This window comes from Exophiala aquamarina (assembly GCF_000709125.1).
Source record: "Exophiala aquamarina CBS 119918 chromosome Unknown aczIA-supercont1.7, whole genome shotgun sequence".
NCBI classification, from domain to species: Eukaryota; Fungi; Ascomycota; class Eurotiomycetes; order Chaetothyriales; family Herpotrichiellaceae; genus Exophiala; species Exophiala aquamarina.
The window spans coordinates 198,733-212,805 of NW_013550581.1; the positions used below are offsets into that span (position 1 = coordinate 198,733).

The window sequence follows — 14,073 nt, forward strand, 5'->3', positions numbered from 1 at the left end:
ATAGAATAGAATAGCGTTTTATAGAATCTTCCGTAAGGCTTAAGTATAGCCTTACCTAATGGATACCACGTAATCCTAGCTTATATAAGCCTAATCACGTGACTAGGCGTTAATAGGGTATCGCTTAGTCTTAATAAAGTTTAACCTTATAGGTATAGCTTACTATATATACTATACTAGGATATAAGAAGTATACGAAGTTTCGCTAGAATTAGGTAAACTAAAGTAAATACGAAATAATCCTTAAGAGTAGGATAAGTTAGGATTAGGAGCGACCCTAAGATTAGGGAAACGTATTACGTTTTCTTTAATATTAATATAGAACGTATATAGCGCTATACTAGAATACTACTTTTTACCTACTACTCCTATACTCGAGGACGAGTATACTTCGGGAGAGGAGGGTAATTACTACGGAATAGGACTACGATAGACCCTAGAAGTATCTATCCTATACTAAGACTAGTCCTAAAATACTAAGGGGCACGGTATATAAGATCTTAGGGACTATACGGATCGTATACGAGGTTTTTAGACTCCTTAAGTTCTTATAGTCGATGTTCTAAGGACTATATAGTAATTAATCGATTATCTTAGTGTTTTCGTTAAGTTACTTATACTCTTATAGTAATACCTTAACGTATCTATCGTAGTAAGCTCTAAGCATAAGGTTCTCCTGAGACTCGTATACGGTAAGTAGCTCTTATATACTAGAATCTCGGCGCTCGCTTAGCGGCGCTTATCCGTTCCTAATACCTATCCTCTATTTTTTTAATCTAATTAAAAAATCTATTAGGTTTTTAGCTACTTTAAAAACCCGATTAACTTAACCCTATTAGGTTAGGTTCTACGTTTTTAACTAGGTTTAGCCTAATCCGTTGCGTAGCCTAAATAGGTGCCTAACTTATAGTAGACTATAGTCTTTATAATCGCTTAGCATCGCTAATTACAATAATCTAATGTGCTCAATAAGTTAACTAACGGGGACGGTGCTTCCATAGCCTACTAGAGGTAGAGGTTACTAGGTACATATAAACAGAAAGACAGTAAAGTTGAAGGGAAGCGTCGTTTTGAAGTCGTTCAAGTGACGTTTTGGTAGTACTACCGTGAGAACAGGTAAGACGATGAGGTCGAAATTGCCTTCCTGCCCTAATCCACATGTGTATTGACCGGAGAAGCTTTCCGCCGCGACTCTGAATCATGGCGTGAGATAGATAGGGTGGCTGCTGACTCGGGTGACTCTTGCGAATTTGTGCAAGTACTCGTAAGATGAATCAGGTGCTTGAGGAACGGAGTACAAAGTTTACATTAGGCAGGTAGGATACTTCCATCGAGGGAGATGGATAGTATGAATGTTCCCTGCGGAACACTTTTAAGGCAAGGGCAAAACTCATATTTCTCTGCTCTCTGCCCCGTATACTCATACAAGTGAAGCGTGTAAGCCCGTCATGGGCTGACTGACTCGTTAGTATCCTGTCTAATCATCTATAGCGGAGGGAAGTCGTTCTTAGGGTTGTACAGTTGTATATATGGATTGTGGCGAGTCTCCTGGCCGCCGATGTCCATGATGAGATAGGGAGGCGTGATCGATCAACAAGTCCAGACGCCCACCTCACCACTTCGTCGTCCCTCAACGAGATATCCATCCCTGAGTCTGACTTTCTCCACGATGCTTGTCTTAGCACCAGCCATTCGGTCTTCAACTGAGGTGGTAACACCAGCGCCACAATCCCAATGTCTACCCTCAGTTTTATCATAGACCTTGACGACATCTTCTCCGGAAGCACACACTATGTGACGAGTATCGAACATCATCGATGTGATTGGGTTATCATAGGCATAGGCATCGAAAATGGTACCCATGCGAAGATCCCATATCTAGAGTGAGCAAATTGAGTTAGTACAATGTGTCTTGAATGAGAAAAATTGAAGTCAAGAGCTGAGGTCCCACTTACCCTGACACTTCGATCAGCACTACCTGTAACAAGATGGGTATCGTCGAATTGGACACATGTCACTGGGCCTGTATGGCCAACAAGACTTCTGTGTACTTGGCCACTTCTTAGATCCCACAGCCTGACCATTCCGTCAGCTGTTCCACAAGCTAGAGCAGCGTCAAAAACCTGCAGAGCGCCCACGAAGTCAGCACCAGACTCAGCAGATCGACCTGTTGGCCGCCATTGGGCTTCAACAGAATTCATGGTGGAAGAGGCTTGTGCGGCAGCCCAGAGAACATCTAGAGTTTGTACACAGCGGCCTTTGACGAGATCCCATTGACGAAGGGTTTTATCTGCTGAACCAGAGACTAGTGTATCGCCTCGCAAGTGCAGAGCAGTGACCTCATCGACATGGGCCTCGAGAGTGAAAAGTGGACATTCACTCATGGCATCTGGTGGTGGAGGTGGTGGCGCATCTTCTGCTTCGTTACCAAACCCAAGTCCATCGTCTTCATCGTCTTCTGCTGCATCGTCGTCACCATTCGAAATCTTATGCTCGTAAGGTTCGTACTTTGCGCGGCTCAGATCCCACAGACGGATGGTAGCATCCAGACTTCCAGTCGCCACAATATTGTCTTCCACTTGCAAACATCTGACCGAAGCGGTGTGGCCTTCCAAAAATCCCATACAACGGCCCAGATTCAGATCCCAGACGCGAACCGTATCATCCAGTGAAGCTGTGATCATTGTCCCAAACGGTTGATCAAAATCCATAGCAGTAATGGAGTCATTGTGAGCGGGAAGGGTTTTAATATGTGAGCCAGGTTCAAGATGCTCATGCAGAACAGGCATGGATTTGCGCTTTGTAAACTTCGGCCGCCGTTTTGATTTTGGCGAAGCTATCGAGGGCAACTTCTCATAGATTGACTGTGACATGAAAGAAGCATCCATGGCTTCGGATTCCGGAGTGGCCACACGAGGAGGATTGAGAGTACTCGTTGATTGCTCTAAAGCTCCTTGTTCCTCAAGCTCTTCCTGCATTTCATCGATCTTGTTATCCAGCTCTAACAGTTCATGCTCAACTTCGGCTTCATCGTTCTCAAGGGCGGCTAAGCGATCCAAGACGATTTTTCTGACACTGTGTAGATTGGCAATTTTGTTGTCGATGTCACGAATTTCGGTGGAGGCCATATTTTTCCTGATAGCCATCATTTCCAATTTATGATTGACATTGTTTCTCTTCTTTTTGAGGTTCTGAATAGTCGGGGGTCCATCTTCTTCGACATCGCCAGCGCTTAAAAGTCTGTGCTGTTTCGAGCTCCGCCGTCGGTGTCCTTTTCGATGCTCACTTTCGCCCTCAGGAAGAGAGGCTTGGAAGCCTTGGAACAAAGAATAGGTGTTATCGTCTTCGGGGATGTTGTACAATTGGTCATCAGAGATAAAGGTCAAGGCGCGATGTGCAATCTCACTCGTGGAGAGTTTGGCACGGACAAGCTCAGTAGGAGCTTGCTGCGAGAAGGAAAAGACGGCTCTTTGTATAGCAGGTCGTCGCATCTGCCTCTGGAGAGAGCCCATGGCAGAAGGGTAGGCCGGGGTCGATGAATCGCCCATCAGATGGGTAGCAGTCGCCGTTACCTTGCGGCCAAAGGCTTCAAGTTGACGTGTCTGAGAGCGGGTCAGCTTCGATTGAATCCATGGCAAGGTAGGTGTAGTCACATCAAGGACTGCTCCAAGTACACTGTCCTCACCATCGCCAGCAACTGAGCGTGTTTGCGAGACATTGCGACTGTGAGATCGCGAGCCGGCCATACAGGCGGGCTGAAGAGAGGTGTGGGCACAGAATGACCCAGATCAAGAGAGATTGATTGGCGGAGTAAGACTTGAGGCAATGGTGTAATTCGTCTCGTGGTCGAATGTTTGAATTTGGTTGTAGACTCTGGTGCTGTTGATTGTCTTGTCCTGGTTAGCGAGCCCGGAGCTTTTGCCGTTACAGTCTGCATGCGAATGCGAGATCAGAAGTGTGGAGAGGCGAGTTCCTCCCACTCCTAGATGGTGCCAGAGTTAAGTACCTAGCATTACCTAAGCCTGAGCCCTGAAGCTTAGGCCGAGGGGCGAAGGGGCGCTGCCAGACGGGTATGCTCGACCTGCAGGCTGGAGCTTCCAGGCACTGGACACCGGCGATGATCGAGCCTGTACGCGGGCTTTAACTGGGGACCAAGAATCCCAAGGCCCTCCTGTTCACCCGTTGGCCAGCGGTTCATACTCGTATGTACTCCGTACTATGTCTCTAGGTACCGAGCTACCTAACTAGGGTAGGTATATCTGAGGCTGTGACGTACTCTTCCTCTATCTACTCCGAACAGTCCTTGGTTTCTGGTTCCCCTCCTGCACTGATCCGATCTTCGGCTTCAATCGAGCTCGTCCACCTCGGATATCATCGCAATAAATATTATTTGACAGCGCTTTGGCAAATCCGCTCATGATTTGCCGACACGCGGACAAAATTCCTACTAGACTTTGGATAAGGCTGACTGACTCATATAATAATATGGAACTCCTTCATTTCATTTGAACTACTAAGCATAGTACTCCGTGTCCAGGTAGCCATTCTGTCTGCTACCATCAACCTGCTCCAGCAGCCCCGCCATTTCCTCCTCCGTGTGTCAATGCAAATTTTCAAAATGGATACAGCAATTGATCTGTCCGACGCCTCTAAGGCTTTGGACCTGGCCAATATTCGTTTTCAATTAATGTAAGTTGCTCTCTACTCTCTTCCAAGGTCTGATGCGCTCATCACATCACAGTCGACTAGAAGACACCATTACCTTTCACCTCATAGAACGTGTACAGTTTCCTCTAAATGGCACCATCTACGATGCGAAAGCGTTCCCCATTCCACAGAACAATCCTAGTCTGCCTGAAAATCTATCTCTAGCCGACTATCTACTCGCCGAGACCGAACGCTTGCACTCCTTGGTCCGACGATATGATGCTCCTGACGAATATCCCTTTTTCCCTCAAGTCTTGCTGCGACCCAGGCTTCAACCCATAGAGTATCCTAAAATACTCCACGATAATGACGTGAATGTGAATGCCATAATCAAGGAGAAATACATCAAAGAAGTCCTGCCTGAGGCCTGCCGCAAATTTGACCGGGCGGACCGCGGAGAGACCAAAGAGAATTATGGCAGCGCGGCCACCTGTGATGTGGCCTGTCTGCAGGCTCTGAGTCGAAGGATCCATTTTGGGAAATTTGTGGCCGAGAGCAAGTTCCAGACAGAGACCGAGCGGTTCGTCAGACTCATCAAGGCTGGGGATCGTGCGGGAATCGATGCTGCAATCACCAATGCAAAGGTGGAGCAGCAGGTCCTTGAGCGATTGAGGCTGAAGGCCAAGACTTATGGCAAAGACCCTTCAGTCCAAAACAACGGAACTGGTGGTGAGGAGAAGATCAACATTGAAGCCGTGGTCAAGATGTATGCTCAGGTGGTCATTCCTTTGACCAAAGTGGTTGAGGTCGAGTACCTCATGCAGAGATTGAAGGGTACTCAATGGGAGTAACGAGTGACAGGTGACAGGTGATCATGTTTATGCTTGAGGCATGAAATATTCGGCCACATTCCGAACCGCGTCTTTGAACTTGTCGTTGGAGATCAGGATGGCATGCCCTTGTGGTTTAATGCCAAGCTCGTGGAAAGCTCGCTTGGAGTCAGAGTGACCATCGTCCTGCTTGATTGAATAGTCAAATCCGCCGGAACAGATGGCATGTCTCTGCAAGACTTCATCCTCTGGGTGGAAATACATGGTCTCAAAAGCACCTCCAGCAGCCTTGGTTTTCTTTTTGGGACGATCATCCTCGGCATCGAGTTTGGAGGGCACCTCTGTGTATGTTTTGGAAAGGATCAGGTAGTGCGAAAAGTTGTATGGTTCTTTATCTTGGATGGCCCACTCGATCTCTTCAAGCAGCATGGTATACATGGGAGGGACAACCTCTGAGGGAACATTGATGAGGCGCTCGGTCAAGATCAATCCGATCGGGGGCATGGTAGACTGAGACAGCAATTGCACCAGATGAGCGAGTTGGGGTTGGGACGATGCCTTGGAGTGGATGTATTGGATGATCTTGCCCATGAAATGCTTGTCCTAACCCAAAGGCATCAGCAAAGGTGAGAATTATGCCATTGTGTTTTTAGCCATACCTTGTGTTCCTGTAAATTCAAGACGGACAAAAAAGCATACGCATCGGTCTCGTTGCCATCAACCTTGACTGTTGACCCGAGAGTCGGCTGGGACAAGATCAAGTCGGTCAAGGCTGACAGCTCAAACAGCTGGCCGTCTGTGTCGAACAATTGTTGTAGCAGCGTCTTGATTCCGTGGAAGTCGAATTCAGGCTGCGGATCGAACCACTCGAAGTCGACATCAAGCACATCGAAGTCCTGAACCAAGTCAGCCGGAAGCGCGGAGTACGGAGCACGGGGAAAGAAAGAAAGAGGTAGAAATCACCTCGTCGTCGCCGCTGTCATCATCTGCTTTGCTTGCGACATCCGTGCCGAGATCTTGTTTTCTCTTACTGGCAGGCATTTTGGGCGAGTGAAGGGCCAAATGAACCAGCTTTCAAGTAAGAGGTTCGGATTTGGTATCGGCCTGGCTCTGTGATGTAGGTAGCAATATGCCCGTTGAATGGATCTGAGTCTGCAATCGATCGAGTCCTCCCTCAGTCAGACACCGAACTTTTCTATCGCACTGATGCGGGGAAGAAATCGCACGTGGGTCCGCCACTTCTTTTGCTGTGCCTGTGTTCGTGTCTGTGCCCCTCGCTCTTTCCCCGATTCGTTCCTGCATCTGCACTTTTTTTTGGTTCGGCCGCAGTTCAATTGAATTTGTGACACATTACTTTCCAATTTCGTTGCGAGACTCTTCCGACCCAGCTACCTCAGTGTCAAGACCTGCGCCCCTGCTGAGGTCACCAATTATCGGGGAACATGGCTGTCAACGGTGAAGTCAACGGCATGGCCGTCAACGCGCCCGCAGCCACCTTCGACACAATCCTCGTACTAGACTTTGGCTCGCAATATTCCCACCTTATTACGCGACGATTGCGCGAACTCAATGTTTACTCGGAAATGCTGCCATGCACTCAAAAGATAGCCGATCTACACTTTAAACCCAAGGGAATCATCCTCTCTGGCAGCCCCTATTCGGTTTACGAAGACGGTGCACCACATGTCGACCCTGCCGCATTCGATCTGGGTGTTCCCATTCTCGGGATATGTTACGGGCTGCAGGAAATGGCATGGCAGTTCGGCAAGGGTGTTTCTGCCGGCGACAAGAAAGAATACGGCCATGCTTATTTGAAGATTGAGAGACACCAGGGAAAGGAAGAGCATATCGATCGCCTTTTTGAGGGCATTGAGGATGACATTGAGGTCTGGATGAGCCACGGAGATAAATTGTCCAACTTGCCTGACGGGTTCCGTCCTATTGCAAGCACTGCCAATGCCCCCTGGGCAGGCGTCGCCAGCATCACCAAACCCTACTTCGGTATTCAATTCCACCCCGAGGTGACTCATACCCCGAGAGGCACACATGTGTTGGGCAATTTTGCCGTCAAGATCTGTAACGCTCGACAGGACTGGACCATGGAGAAATTCGTTGACCAAGAGATTGAGCGCATTCGTGCCATCGTCGGACCGAAAGGCCAGGTTATTGGCGCTGTAAGTGGTGGGGTGGACTCGACAGTGGCCGCAAAGCTCATGCATGAGGCAATTGGAGACCGATTTCATGCTGTGCTTGTGGACAATGGAGTTCTTCGACTGGATGAAGCTACCACTGTCAAGAAAACCCTGACTGAGCATCTCGGCATCAATCTGACTGTCATCGATGCAACCGACCTCTTCCTGGGTAAACTCCAGGGCGTCTCGGATCCTGAAACCAAGCGCAAGATCATCGGAAATACGTTCATCGAGATCTTTCAAGACACAGCCAAAAAGATCGCTAAAGAAGCGGCCGACTCCCCACGGGCTGGAGACATCGAATTCTTGCTTCAAGGCACATTGTACCCAGATGTTATTGAAAGCATATCATTCAAAGGCCCTTCAGCCACCATCAAAACCCACCACAACGTCGGTGGACTTCTCGAGGGCATGCACCTCAAGCTGATTGAGCCGCTGAGAGAGCTCTTCAAAGATGAAGTCCGAGCACTTGGGACAAATCTTGGCATCCCAGAAGAGCTGGTATGGAGACATCCATTTCCCGGTCCAGGCTTAGCTATCCGAATTATCGGCGAGGTCAATGAGACACAGCTCAGCATCGCTCGCCAAGCCGACAAGATCTTCATCGACGAAATTGTGTCCGCTGGCTTGTACCGCAAGATCTCCCAGGCTTTTGCAGCCGTCCTGCCTGAGAACGTGCGTGTGGTCGGTGTCATGGGAGACAAACGAGTGCATGCTCAGATGGTCGTTCTCCGCGCCGTGGAGACCACTGATTTCATGACGGCTGATTGGTTTCCATTCGACGGCGAGTTTCTAAAACGAGTCAGCAGGAGGATTGTGAATGAGGTCGATGGTGTCTGTCGCGTCGTCTATGATGTTACAAGTAAGCCTCCGGGTACCATCGAGATGGAATAGATGTTTCTCAAGTTTCTTTGTTGAAGTCTAGAATTCGCAAATGGAGGCTGAATGGGCTTACTTGACTTTTGTATTGGAGTATTTTCGGTTTCAGTGGAAACTCCAGGCGTTTGGGTATTGGAGAGCCCGGTGCGATAGAGCCAGGCGGCATGGTGTGGGAGGGAGGGATGGATGGATTTGTACTCACGGACCACGGGAGGCCAGCGATATTTCCGTTACGATCAGATGAGATGAGATGATAGATACCTTCTTCCTGCAAAGGATCCATATTTTCAAGCTAAATCCACTATCTCTTTCTTGATCCACCCACTGATTGCTCTACAGATTGTTTAGCTAACGGGATGAGTGCAGTATGCACCTCTCCAAGGAGCTGGACCTTGAGACCTCAAACGGCTAAATTCCTTCTGCTGCTACTATCACTATGAATCGCTCGTCGTACTATTGATACTCCTGTCTCCTCCGCTCTTCTACTCTCGTCAGGTGACCCAGACCGCCTAACGGTTGAGTCTGCAGACGTCTTCATGAAGAAAAGCGCTGAAGGAGGAGCAACTCGCATACGAACTCATTCACGAATTCATCCTTCAGCGCATTGCCCAAAGTTCTTATGTTCGGGGAAAGAATAATCCGGTCCGCTGACGCAATCAGTCTACAGGCTTCTTATTGGGTGCTTAACGTTTCGTCCTGAATCTCACACGTCGACGACACCAGGCTCTCATCTTGCATGCTTTCTCTATATAGCCAGTACGTGCTGCTATTCAGCCAATGAGATTGCTTGCATCAGGAAAGCTGCTAGAGCGAGGCAAATTCAAGGCAAATGGAAAGAAGCTCTCCCTCGTCCATGCTTATACGCCTGCAAGGTCACGATTTGAGCATGATGAGACGTATGAGTTGGACTATCTCCTATCTGGATTTGCAGACCTCAAGTGCGAGCCTCTGAGAGAAGTTGCATATGAGGACACGGGTCTATTGGGAGATGTCCAATTTCGTATCTTTCTAGATGCTCCAACGGGTGTGGTTAACGATGTTCGCAATATTGGAACTGACATCTTTGGAGTCAGTCTAAAGAAGCTAACCGACGCCCAAACAAAAGAACGGCCTAGCTAGATTGCTACCCGTGCAGTGGTCTTCTTCTTCAATCAACATGATGTTGCCGGTCAACGAGAGCTCGGAGGAAATTTTTGGCGTTTTGCACAAGGTTGCAACAATATCAGTACCTGAAAGGGAAGGTCTTGAATATTTCCATGCCATCTACACTACAGACAAATCGGTGGATCGGCGGGCATTGTTCAGTCCGAACTTTTTATGGCATTCGGACGCAAGTATATTTCCTAATACGCCTTAAGAAACGCAGTCTAACAGGTGACTTACGAGGCACAGCCACCTTCGTCTCCATCGCTAAAAGGCCTTACTGGTCCACCTCGAGGCGGTGGGGGCGACACTCTATGGTGCTCTCAGTATGCCCCGTACGGCGTTTTGTCAGTGCAAATGCAGAAGTATCTAAAGATCCTGACCAGTGACTGCCCCGGACTCCGCAAAAGAACAGGCAGAAGGATGCCGTGCATCAGGTATACCAGTCTGGAGAGAGCCCGTAACCACCGAGCCTCCTTTGCTCAGAGTAAACCCTGTCACTGGACGGAAATCGCTCTTCTTCAAACCTGGCTTGTGACAATGATCAGGGCGTGCCTAAGGCCAAAAGCGATATGATCATCCGATGTCTCAATGGACTCATCAGCACAACACAAGAAGCTCATGTACGCTTCCAGTGGGGAAAAGACGAAGTTGCGTTCTGGGACAACAGGTCTACCAACCACAGTACCAGTTATGGATTTATGCCTAACCGACGATATGCTGTCCGGGTAACGACCGCAGCCGAGGGGCCATAACTTGTTCCAAGTGGAACATTTCCAGAAGAGCGGTTTATTGAGAAATGGAGACTGCGGAAGGTCAACTAAGGTGGCTCTCGGCGATCGAACTATAATGATCAAATGGTTCAATGGTATGGAAGTCTAACTTGGCGTCTGAGAATGTTTGGGATCCTGGAAGATCCAAATTCGAATCATCGTGGATGACAGCAGCATTGCATAGGAAGGTGTGTTTTGATTAGTATAACAACTTGAGGTGGCGAGCTTTACTGTTCGTAACTACTTCGACTTTCTCCATTTCTCCCTTCACGTGTTGAGGTGTGATGTACACGCGTTTGTCTCACCGGCTCAAATATGCCCTCCACATCTCACGCCACGAACAATCAAGCAACATATTCGATTCCCACTAAGCAGAAATACGGACGTAGTTCTAGGCTTGACATATACTGAAACAATGCCAGACTCTTGTGTTCTACAATACGCGCGATACCATGGCCTCGCAAGAGAGCACCGTTCCGTGGACTTAATTCAAGGGCTACTGAGTGCCTATCTCAACAACCAGAACGAATCAGCCCAACAACCAGCCTCGCCGCTGTACCCTGGCTTTTCTGCCTCCGATCTTCCTCTTGAAGAGCCGAAGCTACACTTCAGCCGCACCGGAGGTGCATTCCTGGCTTCATGTGTCCGAGCGCCATCATTTTCCATTCCGTGGAACAGGTACCTCCCAGATCCGCACTGGAAGACGAAGATGAGGCTTGAAGAACCCCTACTCGCGACGGACCACAACCAGGACGTGGCGGCATTCAAGCGCGAGTTAAGACGTGGATTGGATTAGGAATCCGCCTTGTTCGAGTATAAGCTTTGGGATGCCACAGCCGCGTCGAATTTCGATGCAGAGTGGGATGACATGCAGGCGGGAAAGTCGCTTAGAACGGTGTGGAATGAGATGGTGATGGAGAAGATAAATACGACGACAGAGGCCTTGACGAATCTGTCTCATGTCCTGCGAGATGAGCTGACACAAGAAGATGTGAGGGGTCTCTATGAGAGGGAACTGCCACTCACTAAGGTATGAGCATCTCCATAACCGTGATTCGACAGGTATTTTACCGCGCTAACACACTTGAAGAAACACCACATGCAGCCGCCAGTACCCTGTTCGATGGCAGAAGACGCCAGCATCGGACGATTTGTCCGACGATCCTCAGAGCTCGAACCTGAGATGTTCTCGGAAGACATTAATGTCCTGAATGACTTGCTTGAACATGTCGAGCATAATATACAAGGCAGTTATGGCATGTTATCGGATCCTATCAACAGCAATCGAGAAGAACTGAAAATAACCCTGGATGCGCCTTTTGACAAGGATGGAGGAGACCTTGAAGATCTTCCACAATTAAGCTCCATCGACCCATTCGAGGTTGGAGAAACCCTGGCTGAAGATCAGGTCCTAGAGGATATGCTCGAGGCCAGTCGTGAAGACACTCGATCCCCACAAACTTTCAACCCATCTAATAAAGACCCTGCCTCCCATAAACGTGGACTTGAGAGTCTCGAGCTTAGGGCTCTCGTTCTATCTCTTGCCTCAGAAGATGGGGAGGGAGCTTTGGAAGCGTTTGTTTCTTCTAACGGCTCCGTGTTCGAAGTACAACATGGAAATACTCGAGTGACTCTCCCATCTACTAATCGTGATGATTCCGGCCTCTCAAGCATCGGAAACGTGATAGAACCGCAAGCTGAAGATGTCGTCGAAGTCCTCGCCCCGCCACGACTTCATCCGAAGATTCGTCCCAACAGACCACCTCACGAGCGTGAACAGACTTCCGAGACTGATCTTTTCGCGGAGGAAATAGATGCAGATTTCATAAATTTCGTTGACGCAGCCCTATACAGAGCGGAGGAGACGCCGGAAGAGAAAAAGGTGCCGATTTCTAGATCCCTGAAAATTGACGTGCCGAAGCTCTCACCTGTGCAGTTCACGCATGGTCTTTGCGACCAATCAAGGGACGACATAATTTCTGATATTTTCGATGAACTCAACCTGAATCTCTCATGGAGCATGCAACGCCTAGAGGAGGACAGGAAGATGAATTGGGTACCGTTCAAGCATTCAACGATGATCAATCTGGAGGAGACCATCAGTGATGATAGTGAACGATTTTTGAAGCTCATCAGTCCACCAACAGATGTTGTTCAGAGTGCTCAACTCCTATTCAAGGAGCCTGGTTTGAGAATATTAGATTCTAACGAATACGATGAAGAGGAATTGGAGGTAAGGGAGGAGCTAGCCAACCTGATACCGGAGCAGGATACGCCTAGCATTCCTCGGAAACGACCTTCAATCGACCACCTTCTGGCTAACTTACCTGTGAAGAGAGTGTTGCAATGTACCAGCGACAATGTTGCTGATAGAGACGTCACCACTGAACGACTGAAGCAGCCTCTTAGTGGTGCTTTCTCCGCATCTAATGCTCTAGATACCTTCTTGGATTTGCGAGGCAGCAAGTTCAAAAGGATGCCGTTGACACCCACGCGACTATCAGCAGACGAAATTGAAGATGATCCAATTCAGACACAAACGCAAGAAAATAGCCTCGCTAAGGTCTCTCGGGCCCCGCAGCAATGCAGTGAGTCGCTGATCAATACTGCGTCGACGATACAAGTCCCAGCAACCCCAATGCCGGCTAGCACCCACAAACAACAGGAAATCAAAATACCGAAATCAAAGTCCTTATCATGGAGAAGGTCCATAATGGTCGATACCTGTATCTTGAAAACACATCGATCTTTACTTGCGTTCCTAGAACACCGGGGTGGCTGCAGTTTGGACATTATCTATCGAGAAATGAGTTCTGACCATGGATATTCAAATGCAAAACCAGATCATCCAGAGATAATCCTCAATCCAGTTTCCTGTCTCATTTTCACGAACCTCCAGGCCATCAATCAGAGGAGCTTACCGGGGCAGAACGCGACGTCCTCGGATAACAAGGTGCGGAGGAAGGTGCAAGTACTGGCACAGGATTATGATCATGTATTTGTCGTCGCCACTGTTTCCAGAATACTAGGCGATGCCTTTCCTCAAAGCCACATGGACGTTATCTCTACATTCACAGGATACTGCGCCAGCTTCATGTCGGCCATTGTGACTCCTGTGTGGGTTGTTCCAGAGAAAGTCCCGGCCAAGACAGACGCAGCAATAAATGCGTGGACATGGTCACTCATATGTCAACATGCATTCCCGGCAAGTAAACAGTCAAGCCCGGTAACCTTGATTCACGATGAAACAAGTTGGGAGCACTTCCTTCGGAAGGCAGGCATGAACCCGATGTCATCACAGGTCGTACTTGGGATGCTGCATAAAGACTCGTCCACGCAGGAAGACCATGCCAACGAGCCTTGGGGCTTGAGCAGACTTGTCCGCATGTCGACGGATGAGAGGATGAAGAGTTTTGAGGGTGTCATCGGGGAAAGAGCAGTTGGGAGGATCAGTGCTGCCCTGGATCGCGAATGGAATTAGGGAGAAGTGAAAAAGGAAAGGAAACATTTCAAGGCTGGTCATTTGACTAGCGTTGATCTGGCCTAAATCTTGCAGTTGGCTGGCCTTGATCATGAATTAACCCTGAGGAAGAGCTTCTTCAATCGATA

At 48.6% G+C, this 14,073-nt stretch overlaps 7 protein-coding genes across 7 annotated transcripts; 5 read left to right on the forward strand and 2 right to left on the reverse strand.

Annotated features, from left to right (window-relative positions):
* Nucleotides 1-1,590: 1,590 nt before the first annotated feature.
* Nucleotides 1,591-3,746, reverse strand: A1O9_08115 (mitochondrial division protein 1; the record flags this gene model as incomplete). The annotated part of the gene is made up of 2 exons (XM_013402501.1): nucleotides 1,591-1,878; nucleotides 1,956-3,746. The coding sequence occupies 2 exons, from the start codon at nucleotides 3,744-3,746 to the stop codon at nucleotides 1,591-1,593; spliced, it is 2,079 nt and encodes a 692-aa protein (XP_013257955.1).
* An 872-nt stretch (nucleotides 3,747-4,618) lies between these two features.
* Nucleotides 4,619-5,498, forward strand: A1O9_08116 (chorismate mutase; the record flags this gene model as incomplete). Its single annotated transcript, XM_013402502.1, has 2 exons — nucleotides 4,619-4,689; nucleotides 4,742-5,498. 2 exons carry the CDS (start codon nucleotides 4,619-4,621, stop codon nucleotides 5,496-5,498), a joined length of 828 nt encoding a protein of 275 aa, XP_013257956.1.
* A 27-nt stretch (nucleotides 5,499-5,525) lies between these two features.
* A1O9_08117 (uncharacterized protein) lies at nucleotides 5,526-6,518 on the reverse strand (the record flags this gene model as incomplete). Its single annotated transcript, XM_013402503.1, has 3 exons — nucleotides 5,526-6,080; nucleotides 6,137-6,373; nucleotides 6,441-6,518. 3 exons carry the CDS (start codon nucleotides 6,516-6,518, stop codon nucleotides 5,526-5,528), a joined length of 870 nt encoding a protein of 289 aa, XP_013257957.1.
* A 401-nt stretch (nucleotides 6,519-6,919) lies between these two features.
* On the forward strand, nucleotides 6,920-8,563 carry A1O9_08118 (GMP synthase; the record flags this gene model as incomplete). The annotated part of the gene is made up of 1 exon (XM_013402504.1): nucleotides 6,920-8,563. The coding sequence occupies one exon, from the start codon at nucleotides 6,920-6,922 to the stop codon at nucleotides 8,561-8,563; it is 1,644 nt and encodes a 547-aa protein (XP_013257958.1).
* Nucleotides 8,564-9,325: 762 nt separating this feature from the next.
* Nucleotides 9,326-9,667, forward strand: A1O9_08119 (uncharacterized protein; the record flags this gene model as incomplete). Its single annotated transcript, XM_013402505.1, has 1 exon — nucleotides 9,326-9,667. One exon carries the CDS (start codon nucleotides 9,326-9,328, stop codon nucleotides 9,665-9,667), a length of 342 nt encoding a protein of 113 aa, XP_013257959.1.
* Nucleotides 9,668-10,446, forward strand: A1O9_08120 (uncharacterized protein). The gene is made up of 2 exons (XM_013402506.1): nucleotides 9,668-9,882; nucleotides 9,923-10,446. The coding sequence occupies exons 1-2, from the start codon at nucleotides 9,805-9,807 to the stop codon at nucleotides 10,265-10,267; spliced, it is 423 nt and encodes a 140-aa protein (XP_013257960.1). The 5' UTR covers nucleotides 9,668-9,804; the 3' UTR covers nucleotides 10,268-10,446.
* Nucleotides 10,447-11,587: 1,141 nt separating this feature from the next.
* On the forward strand, nucleotides 11,588-13,945 carry A1O9_08121 (uncharacterized protein; the record flags this gene model as incomplete). The annotated part of the gene is made up of 1 exon (XM_013402507.1): nucleotides 11,588-13,945. The coding sequence occupies one exon, from the start codon at nucleotides 11,588-11,590 to the stop codon at nucleotides 13,943-13,945; it is 2,358 nt and encodes a 785-aa protein (XP_013257961.1).
* Nucleotides 13,946-14,073: the final 128 nt, after the last annotated feature.

Bases quoted from the DNA above. Each gene is read 5' to 3' on its own strand.
- A1O9_08120 (XM_013402506.1), top strand. From the start codon at position 9,805: ATGCCATCTACACTACAGACAAATCGGTGGATCGGCGGGCATTGTTCA. The intron at 9,883-9,922 runs GTATATTTCCTA...GCAGTCTAACAG, and splicing joins TTTATGGCATTCGGACGCAA to GTGACTTACGAGGCACAGCC.